At 41.6% G+C, this 11,411-nt stretch overlaps 2 protein-coding genes across 2 annotated transcripts in view; both read right to left on the reverse strand.

Moving 5' to 3' along the window:
• Positions 1-181, reverse strand: part of COPG2 (coat protein complex I subunit gamma 2) — a 159,026-nt gene extending 158,845 nt beyond the window's left edge. The window contains exon 1 of the mRNA XM_006158835.3: positions 50-181. Within this exon, the coding sequence (XP_006158897.1) occupies positions 50-86 (37 nt within the window). The 5' untranslated portion in view covers positions 87-181. The remainder of the gene's footprint in view (positions 1-49) is intronic.
• Positions 182-392: 211 nt separating this feature from the next.
• The window catches only part of TSGA13 (testis specific 13), a 17,343-nt gene continuing 6,324 nt past the window's right edge, over positions 393-11,411 (reverse strand). Inside the window, exons 5-9 of the mRNA XM_006158838.2 lie at positions 10,708-10,779; positions 9,593-9,799; positions 4,162-4,304; positions 3,449-3,561; positions 393-647 (exon numbers count right to left, since the gene is read on the reverse strand). Coding sequence (XP_006158900.1) covers positions 478-647; positions 3,449-3,561; positions 4,162-4,304; positions 9,593-9,799; positions 10,708-10,779 — 705 coding nt within the window. The 3' untranslated portion in view covers positions 393-477. The remainder of the gene's footprint in view (positions 648-3,448; positions 3,562-4,161; positions 4,305-9,592; positions 9,800-10,707; positions 10,780-11,411) is intronic.

Genomic DNA, 11,411 nt, shown 5'->3' on the forward strand with positions numbered 1-11,411 from the left:
GGAAGGGTCCCTCGCGGCTGGGGGTGGGCATCAGAAGCCCCGCGCGTACCAGACTCTTCGTCCTTCTTGTCGAATTTTTTAATCATCTTGGACGACTTCCCAGCGCCTAGACCCACCGCAACCGTCCCAAGCGCCGCAGCCGGCGAGCGGAAGAGGCGGCAGGAAGGCCGGTCCCGTACTCTCACGCTGATTGGGCCGCCGCACTGTCACTCGGAGTCAGAGCCCGCCCTTCCCGCTCTCACCGCCCCCGGCCCCTGGAAACGTAGCCACGCCTTCTGCCCCCTCCCCCCGCCAGGCGAAGGCGGAGCTAGGTGCTGCTGCCCAGGCTGGTTCGGGCCCGCTCCGCGAGCTACCCCCACCTCCTTCCAGACCCTGCAGACCACAGCGAATACAGCATCCATGTGGTTTAATCTGTTTGGCGTCTTCTGCAGGTTCCTGCGCCAGGAGAGCGGGGCGGGAGGCCTGAAGGGTGTGTCTTTATTTAAGGACTATGGCTTTGCTGATAATCCACTGCTGGGCCCTTCCATTGCGGAAGGCACTTTCCCCCGACACGATTCTAGTGGGCTTCACTGCCAGGAGCGATGAAAGCGTTAGTGGTTCCCAAATCGTCTTGGAAGTGGGCATTCCATTCACTGTCTTCTTGAAAACTGCGACAAAGCACAGGGCACCTTGGTGAATGCGGGTTTCCGGAAGTACTAAAAAGATGTCTAATATGAGGCTTGAAAAAGGCTCACTTGGAGAGCTCAGAGAGTTGGTTTGAGCAAGAAGGTGGATTTTGGATGGGGACTACTATTCCCAACCTTCTTTAGAATTCTGGCCCCCTTCCTTTCATTGAAATCCAGTTTAGCATTTTCTTGTTTAATCCCACCCATCTCAAATAGTTCATCTGCAACCATATTGACAAATAACTTACTACGCTAATGTGGACTCACTTATATATTCATGTTCCTCTTGGCCTTGTCTCAAAGTGCATGTTGATTTTCTGTTCTGTGTCTGAGAGTGTAACTAAGAAACTTGGCGCTTGTGCCTTCAGTGGCTTCTCTTTCAACCTCTGGCTGTTCTTGGAAAGCCTTGCTCCCATCGCTCCCTGCTTTGTGGGTGCATTATGTCTTGTAACTGCCCCTTGTACCTACTGCTATCCCCTTAGTTCAGGCTTTATTATCTGTCTCTTGGACAACCTCCTAACCAGCCTTGAAGGCCCCATCCAACTTGTCCCAATATAATCTTTCTTTGGATGCCTAGTAGACACAGAACAGGTTTCCTTGGGAGAAGTTGCTACCTTTCTCTTGTGCTTGAGACAGGGACATTGGTTCGACTTCTCCACAGATTATCTTTGTTTAGGAAACGCATATAATGGGCCCTTAACATACATAGATAAATATCTGCTCATTTGTCTTGAAGGTACTGTAAAATCACCATAAATCTAATAAATGCTGCAGACTGAGATAGTAAGTGTCCTGTTTCAAAATGTAAATTGTAAAATGTATCCTTAACAGGGTGGAGTCCTAGCAAAATCAGAGGAATTTTAATCTGGATTAGAGTCTAGAAAAATTCTTTCCTGCATATATGGATTTAAGCTGAATTGTTGATATCCTACATATGGTATTATTTAAGAGTTAACTCTGACTTGACTAAATGTACTATTATCTTTGCCTTATCTGGTTTATAACATTTAAGCCATACTTTCCAGATGGCATTTCCCTTGAAGGAAATAGATGTTTGGGTGAATTCATTCTGGGGCTGAAAATAAACAGGCTTTGAGGAAAGAGAGACACTTTCCCCTTTTCTTGGGCCATGGGTATTGAATGCCCAGGGAATGACAGTGTAGATAAGCCTGGAGAGTCCCCACAAATGAGTAATGTGCCAGAGACCTGTTGGGAAGTACGGAGGAAACAAGGTTAGGTTTGAGACTGAACCTCAGAGTAGTCCCTTATAAAGCAAGAAAAATGCCTCTCTGCTGTCTTAAGCTTTTCTCTGTATGTATGAAGTTTTATCAAATACCACCAATTGGTTTTAGCTGCATATGGGGAGTTCAGAGAGGCAATAGGTAGAGATGGGGCGGGGTGGCAAATAGGTACAGGAAGAGCAGAGAGACCCAGAAAAACCAGTTAAGGGATGGTGTATATGACCTCACATCTTTGGAACTGTGATTGTTTGGGCTGAAGATGGCTAGCAAAGGTGTCAAGCAATCACTAAAATAGCCTTATGGGACATGAGTAGGTAACTTAAGGGGTCTTAGAAATTGCTTGAGGAGGGACCAGCAGCTGGCGTAATGGCTATGTTGCTGGACTCCCATGTAGTTGACCACGGTTCGAGTCCTGGACCCGGTGGCTTAAACGCATGTCAGGTGCGTGTGCGTGCGTGCCCAAGATCCCGAGAGGAGAATGGAAGAGAAGGGATTGCGGCGGGAATGATTTCTTGCTTCCTGTCTCTCTGTCTCTCTCTGTCTTTCTGGCAAGCGCACGCACCCTATAGCAAAAACCTCTCCAAAAGAAGGAAAGGAAAGGAAAAGAAAAGAGAAAAGAGAAGAAATTGCTTGAGGAGAGAAGCCTCGTGGGAGAAATGGACTTTGAAGCTATAAGCTGGTGAAGTTTGGGGACCCATCAGTTATATTTCTAATACACATGTGTACTGAGTGCTCTGAAATTCTTTAGCAGGTTCCAGCTGCCGACTGGAGAAAACCTAAGCTTTTATTTATGTCACATGCAAGGCCTTCCATAATCTGGTCATCTGTGTAACAGAACAAAAGTGCTATTGTTGGTGCTTGATAAGTGTCCCACACCTTGTAGGTACCCCATAAATGTTCATTGAATGACAATACATAAAGAAGTCTTCTCGTCGTACCTTTTTCCATACAACCTTATTTCAAACCCCTCTACCCCATTCCCTATCCCATGCTTCTGAGACTCATAGACTCATCCTTTAGCCCTTCTAGTTTTTCTTGAAATATAATATGCATACCACTAGGTGGTTTTAGGTGGCACATTGATAAGCATTTTAAGTTTCAATTATTATGGATTTGATTAAATGTGTGTTAGTAAAAAACAAGTAATTTGTATATCAAAATCATGATAATGATATAGCATTAACTAGTACAAAAATTTTTATAAATGCTTTGAAAGAAAAATGGTAGGTAAAATAATAAAGCAAATAAAACATCAATATAAAAAACAATTAAAGTGGTAGGTGATATATTGACAGTTTAGGAATCACTATGCTCGCGGTTTCCTGAAATTTGAGGATTTAAACTGAGACGGAGCCTAACATCACCTGAGCCTCTATTTGTTTTGAGTTACCATGCTGCAAGGAAAAATAGTCTCCAGAACAAAGCACAAGAGATGCCAACTTGCCTGTATCTCTGATCCCCAGAGGTCCCACCTCTCAGTCTGCGCCTCGGTCTAGTAAGCCATTGCTTTGGAAGAGAGGAGATTGCCATTTTTTCTCTTACCTCTTTCACGGACTGGAGCGAAGTTGAGCTGAGGGTACATTTTTTTCTGTTTCCTCGAAGCATAGACTTTTGAATATTTCCCTTCGGTCTTAAAATCCTTGTCAGTAGAAAACCTTTAATGAGGAAAATTCATTTAATAGAACCTAGGGAAGGGGTTAATGGAAGCAGTCACTTTTAAATCGACTACATTCTCAGAGATTCTGAGGGAAAAGATGGGATGATAGCAAAAGGCTGTTGATTGGTACAGAATTAAGTGGCAAGAATTGTTTCTAGAACTCAGCACTGGAAACCATTGAAGGAAATCCAGAATCTCCTCTCTCCTCTCCAAGGTAACTGTACGCTGCTCTTATAACCAGTTTCAAACAAAATCTTTTTTGTCTTTCTGTTCTCCTAGTTCATTGTTCCCACATTATAGCCCTTCACTTGCACTGAGGTTACATTTTTTTCTATTTCTCCAAAGTACAGAATTATAAACACTTCCTTTTACTCTTGAAAACACTGTCAATGGAGAAGCTCAGTTTTACATTAGCATTTCTATTATATTTCATTACGGTGTAAATGAGATCGAGGGTCAGGAAAGAAAGCTGTGTCTTAATATGGTTGTACAAGTTCCCCACAACTGAAAAGTTTGTTAAATTGTATTGAAAAAAAAAAGTAGCATGAATATGGAAAAGATAGAAAAGAAAATGAGTATAAGAAGAACAGAACTTCACCTAAACCACTGTCCTTGCTTGGTTGTAGAATCACCCAACAGTGTCACAGGGAGGACTGGTTTCAGCCCAGATCCTAACATTTTTTTCAGAGGTATCTGGGGTAGGCTGAAGTCCTCAGAGGATTTGTGCTGCTGATGAATTTCCTGTAGTAGAAGGAAGAAGGATAAGGAGGGAGTAAGAGGAGTCTCCTAGGATTGAAAGACTAGACTAAGTTTCTAGTCCAAGTTCCAGTTCTCTTATGAGGATGTAACAAAACCTATCATAGGGAGCCAGCAGTTAGCATAATGGCTATGTCTCTGGATTCCCACATAGTCGACCACGGTTCGCATCCCAGACCCGGTGGCTTAGAACTCACGCCAGGCGCGTGTGCGTGTGTGCCCAAGATCTCGAGAGGAGGATGGAGGAGAAGGGATTGCGGCGTGACCATCCCCCCTGGGGGGTGATTTCTCGCTTTCTGTCTCTCTCTCTCTCTGTCTGCCTGGCGAGCGCACGCACCCTATAGCGAAAACCTCTCAAAAAACAAACAAACAAACAAACAAAAAAACCCTATCATAGAGGGAAGTATAAACTCAGAAACCAGATCCAGAGGAAGCAGTTTTCTGAGTGGAGTAAAGATTATTTGTTTCACTGCCAGGTGGCATGTCCAAAGCTTGATCGCATTCCTAAGTAATTGATTGTACTGGTCAGTTGAAGTGAATGGCAGAGGAAATTACCCAGTTTGGGGAAGGATGCAATCCGTTAATTGCTTGTTGCAAAACCAAACATTTGACAATAAATTGGGAAATAGATCCAGAGAACTTTACATTACTTTCTTAGAGATGGTTGCTTCATCTACATTCTATTCTCTGTCTGCACTGAAAGGGCCATGGGATAGGATGTGTTGTGAAGTAATAATTTCAACATTACTAAAAGTCATAGAATCAAAGGCCTTCCAAGAAAAATCTTAAAGGTTATGCAGTCTAACTACATCTGACACTTACATCCTTCCGCAGTCTTACTATTAAGTGGTCAGTCTTCTCTTGGCTAAAAGACTCCAGCTGATTTCATCTTTGATCAGGCAATAGTAGCTCCCTTACCCTTATAGTCCAAGCAGAACAAATCTCATCCCTCTTCTACAGAGTTCTTAAAAAGTATGTCTCCACTTACAATTTACCGAGTGTTTGCACTCTATGGCCGAAACTGAATGACTAAAGGCTATAGAAACTAAGTAAATGGTTGTGAATACCAGATACAGTGTGGGAAGAGAGCAAGTGAAGGAGTAGAGTCTGAGGAAGGACATTAAGGAGAAAAATAGAGAGGCAAGGCATTTATGGGACAAAGAAATTGATTATTATCTATTGAAGATAACTTTCTAGTCTGGTGAACTGGACTGGTGAGAAATGTACACGTGTTGGAATATTCACTTTGTAAGCTAAGTAACATGATTGAATGGATCACGTTGTAAGCTAAATAAAAAGATTTGAAAGGAAAAAAAAAAAAAAAAAAAAAAAAGCTAAAAAAAAAAAAAAAAAGGTATCCTTGGGACCAGCAGGTTGTGTAGTGGTTAAAGCGCTGGATTCCCACATGCTCAACCACGGTTCAAGTCCCAGACCTGGAGGCTTGCTTTCTCACTTTCCCTTTGTCTCTCTTTGTCTCTCTCTGGTCAAATTAAAAAATAACAAATGGAATGGACAAACAAATAATTCTTTTTAAAAAGTGGGGGAAAAAAATTCAAAAAGATCAAACATGTTTCTCCTAAACTCTATGTCTTCTAAATTAAACATTGCCCAGTATCTTGAACTCTTCTTCATATGATACGGTATTGGGTTCCTTTATTCTCCTGAATTATCACATTTGAGAAAGTTATAATTTATGTTTTACCTAATATGTGATCATCTGAAATGAAAATAATATACCAGGTGTAGCAATTGCCAACCACATCTTCTGACCCCCTTAAAATGGCCATTCAAACGTCATCGCCTCCTCTGCAAGTCTTCCATAACTACATTATCTAAAATTGCTCCTCACACTCCATCCTCTATCCTGCCTTTGGCACCTATCATATTGTACATTATCTGTACAATAATTTACTTGCTTAAGGTCTATCTACCTCAATAGAATTGAGTTTCATTTGGATAAAGACTTTGACTTAGTCACTGATACATCCTTAGCACCCTTAAGAGTGCCTGGCACATAGTAGGTACTCAATAAATATGTATGGTGTGAACAAAAGAAGGAATAAATTACCACACTAGTTAATTAATGTATTGGGGTTTTTTCCCCCCAAATTTAAAGTCTTTTTTAAATACTTGCTGCTACTGAACCATGTCATTTTAATTCTGAACTCATTTACTTCAGGTTTTTCTAGTTTTAAGGAATAGGAATCCATTCAGGTTACTTAGGCATAACTATAATAGCATGTTACTAATATGTCTCTCCTACTTTCTTCCTGTCTGCTTCCTTTTTTTCTGTCTACAATGTTCACTCTGTTTCTTTACTTTGTATATGTATATACTTTTTCTACCAACAGCTCCTGCTTATTATATTTTCCTATGATTTCAACCTGTCTATATTCTATTTTCATGGCCCTACATTACTCTTCTTCCTCATGGTTTGATTCTTTAGTGGCCTGACTCTGTGTCCTTTCAGCTTTCTTTCCCACTGCCCAGTCTTTTCATTTTCCAGTTCAGGTTTGCCTGGAAGGTAACATTTGATTAATTCAGGGTTGTTGTTTTGGCCATTGGTAAACTGGATGGTTCGATTTTCTGGTTGGTTTGTTTGTTTTTAATTGGTTTTTATTTGGTTTGATTTGGAGTACCAGTATACACCCCAGGTCACTAACCAGCCTATGAATTATGCTTCACTGGGTCTGGTATCCTCCAGCTAGGAGTAAAGACAGGGTCGTACTGTATGAAGTAGACTCTTTAGAGCATTCCCTTCTTCTATAACAAACATTGACACATCTGATACATTCTACAACTTGCTTACTGAACCAACACTCTTTTGTGTGTGTCTGGACAAAGCAAGAAAATATCTTTTTTGTATATGAGTCTTGTTCCACAAAAGTTTGTCACATTTGCCCAGCAAGGGAAGAAGAGGATGCAGCATACATATTAAAGGAGCACTGTAATATTGGGCATTTAAATCTTCTTGGGCTTGTTCCAGATGACTTCATAAAACTACCATGGTAGTTTTTCAGAGCCTGAACTCTATTTATTAATAGAATTTAACTGGTACCCCAGTTTGCTCATGAATACGATCAGGTATTTCCCTGATCTGGGAGGCTCACAAAGTGCTAGCTGTTGGAAGAAAGCTCATTTTGCACCCAGATACATGATAGCCTGTGTTCCTTCTCTACCGTGAGCTGGACAATTCTCTCTGTATATTGCACCTACTATCATGAGAGATGACCACTGAGCTCATCTACAAAGGGCACAAGTTCTGAGACCCAGGAGACCACAGGCAATGAATTGTTTAACGGCTTTATCAGTATATAGACTGGGTATTTATGTTTTATCTTCTACTCAGGAATGTTACTGCCATGCATCTAGCAATGAAGACAAGACTGATTTCAAATTTACTACATTTTATTGTAAGGCTCAATCTTGGGTAATCTTACTCCTAGCATCAAATTTCTATTAGATGCTTTTATCTGTACTTTTATATATCTCATTTAGTTTCTTTTTGTTAGATTACGCTCTCTCAGGCTGTCAAAATATTTTTTTTAATATTTACTTAAATTTTTAAATTTATTTATTTATTTACAAATTTGACCAGAGTGAGACAGAGAGAGAAAAAGAGAGGGAAAGTGAGAATGCAAACCACAAGGTCCGGGACTCAAACCATGGTTGGCCATGTGGGAGTGTCCAGCACCTTAACCACCATGCCGCCTGCTGGTCCCCTGTCAAAATCTTTTTTAGATCCTGATTCCTAAATAGTTCTTAAAACACTGTTTTTCACTTCCTCTGCTATTGATTTAGTTCAAAATTTCAGTACCTCTCTTAAGCAATATCATAACTAGCCATTATGCCATCTGCTGGTCCCCTGGTATTTTGCTTCTTGGTTTTGTCTCTTCTATAACTAATGCACTTTTCTTCAAACTCTAGAATGGTCTCTCTCAAATGCAAATTTGATTACATCTTTTTGTCTCCTACCTTTACATTCCTAGATCTCCTAAATGTACCTTGGTTTCTCATGTCTCCACGTCTTTGCATTTCTATGTGATTCGAATATTTTCTTACTTCTTTGTCACTAGTCATTTCTTTTTTCCAACAGGTATAATGTTCTCTATTCTACATTACTTCTGTATCTTGTATATTCTACTATTCATATACATCCTGGTATATTGTAATTACTTTTATGTATGTCATTTATTGATCTGTCTCTCCTATTGGATTCCAAATTTCTTTTAAATAAAACCCATCCTGTAACCAGCCTTATGTTCTTTTTTTTTTTTTTTTTTTGAGAGAAGTTTTGCTATAGGGCACATGTGCTTGCTGGAGAGACAAAAAATGAGAAATCACCCCCTGGGGGTGATGGTCACACCACAATCCCTTCTCCTCCATTCTCCTCTTGGGATCTTGGGCATGTACACACATGTGGTCCGCATGAGTTTTAAGTCTCTGGATCCGGGACTCCAATTGCAGTTGACTACGTGGGAGTCCAGTGATGTAACCATTATGCCGTATGTTGGTCCCCTGTTTTTTTGCTTACCGTATGATAAACAATTGTTTATTAATGGAATTTGAACTGTGTTATAACAGAGTTCTAAATGTCTGGCTGCTGTGATGTATATGCCCTCTTCTCCCGTCTCTTAACAAAGCAATGAGTGGGACCAGCAGTTAGCCTAATGGCTATGTCGTTGGACTCCCATGTAGTTGACCGCAGTTCAAGTCCCGGACCCGGTGGCTTAAACTCATGCCGGGCACATGTGTGTGCGTGCCCGAGATCCTGAGAAGAGAATGGAGAAGGGATTGCGGCGTGACCATCCCCCCTGGGGGTGATTTCTTGCTTTCTGTCTCCCTGTCTCTCTCTGTCTTTCTGGCGAGTGCACGCACTCTATAGCAAAAACCTTGGGGGGGTGGGGGGTGAGCAAAACAAAACAAAAAAATAAAGCAATGGGTATAAAGCATAAACCTTTACTCCTTTCCCATTTAGATATTTATTTATATTCCTTATTCCTTATTTCCTGAGCAAAGAGCAACTTTCCAGTTAAGATCCCATTTTTTCCCTTACAATGAAGTTTTATCACTTAACGCTTATAGAATTATGATTCTGAGTATTTCCCAGGTATCCAGATTCTGGTTTGTAAAGCATATGGCCAAGAAGAAGGAGAAAAAGGCAGTTTCCTGAGCACTATTTTCCACATTAAGTTAGCTCCCTTCTCCAAGCTGACTCCTAAGTCATCAAGGCCCATACTTAGGGTCCCAGGAAACTTTCCGAGTACCATTACCTTGAGCAGTAACTCGTGAGAAAAATATTGTGGTGTGTTGTTCTTTTCCTGCTGGCTGATGGGGCAAGGCAGTGGGTTGTTGGTCATAATCAGTGAAGTCTTATCCTGATCATACTCGGTTACTTTTAACATGAAGCTTGTGGTTTTCCTGTTTTGAGCCAGGAATTTCTGCAGTGTGGTAGTCTTCAAAGGCTCATAGTATTGGGCCTGAGTGGACAGAAAGTTTTCCAGAGAGACAAAGAGATCAGGTCCAGAGCAGATGAACAAGTTGGCTGGTTAATCTTTTGTCTCTATGGGTAGGGAAAGAGGATGGACAGGGGCTGGACAAATCCATAACAAAATTTGTTTATCACAAACTTTTTGAAGTTCTTTGTCCCTTTCTTCTCTTGAAGTATTCCCCTATAAATATGCTAAGGGGCTGGGGAAATGCAATGAAAAGCTCTCCACGACAAAACAAGCAAGGTGATTTAATTCTCCCAGAAAAGTATAGTGCCCTACATGGTGGAGCAAACAGAGAGCTTTCCATGTGACCAAACCTAATTGGCCTGATCTCCATAACCCCTTTGTGGGAAGGAGTTGGAAGAATACCAGGAACCAAAGTTTCTTGCTCGGTGAGTTTTCTAGTAGGACACACAGCCCAGGCAATACCTTCTTTATCTACGTCTCCCACCCACCATTTTTCCACAGGTACAACCACATTAACGAGCATTAATAAGCACAACGTTGTGTGGACGGGGATGAAGCATTCTACTAAATTTGCTTTCATCTCCATAGGAGGAAGGCAGAGGGTTAGAAGGGGAAGAACAGATAGAGAAAGAATGGGTTACAATTGTTTCTCCTCATAAGTATGTTTTCTCAGCCTAAAAAAGAGAGAGAGAGAAATACCAGCTGAAGGGCTACTTTCTTCCCAGTTCTCTCCTCCCACCTTATCACCACCATCCCCAGCACCACCTCTGATGTGGGCAGCCTAGGAGCAGTTCTTCCTCCTTGTCCAAAGAGCATGCACACTCACAGAAGCTAGGGGCATGTGGAGGTGTAGGGATACTCTGCAGTGGGCCTCTGCACCGCTGCTGAAACTTGCCTTAGAGATCTGAGGGGACCCTTTATCCACCTACCAAATTTGGATGTACTGTGTAATGCCGTAGATTCTCTAGAACAAATTTTGATTGCCGGACTGCATCAAAAATCTAAAGACAATAATCATAATTAGTGGCTTTGAGTTGCACCTATCCTAACCAGTATTCCATTCCTTACCTCATGTTAGTATTGTTCAAAACTTGTCTCTAATTTATACTAAGTGGAGAGAACACTGTGCTTCATGTTCTGCTCTCTCGGGTTCTGAAAAGAGGGCTAAAGCAAGGACAACTGGGCTCTAAGACAGTCTCACAAAGAAGTTCATAATCCAGTGTGTAGACCAGCCTTATGAAATGTCAGATAAAGAAGATGAAATAGACTGGGACAACATCAAAGTTCACACAGGCACAACAAACTCCAAGGAACCACATTCCTGTCTTCTGTCTTTCTTATGTCTATAGGATTGAAATCAGGTGAAAATCAACCTGTAGGACAACCTTTAAGAAGCAAAGCAAGATAGGGACCAGCAGTTAGCGTAATGGCTATGTCGCTGGACTCCCATGTAGTTGACTGCAGTTCGAGTCCCGGACCCAGTGGCTTAAACTCATGCCGGGCGCGTGTGCATGCGTGCCCAAGATCCCTAGAGGAGAATGGAAGAGAAGGGATTGTGGTGTGACCATGCCCCCCGGGGTTGATTTCTCACTTTCTGTCTCTCTGTCTCTCTCTCTCTGTCTTTCTGGTGAGC

Source organism: Tupaia chinensis, unplaced genomic scaffold (assembly GCF_000334495.1).
Source record: "Tupaia chinensis unplaced genomic scaffold, TupChi_1.0 Scaffold000610_1, whole genome shotgun sequence".
Taxonomy (NCBI): Eukaryota; Metazoa; Chordata; class Mammalia; order Scandentia; family Tupaiidae; genus Tupaia; species Tupaia belangeri.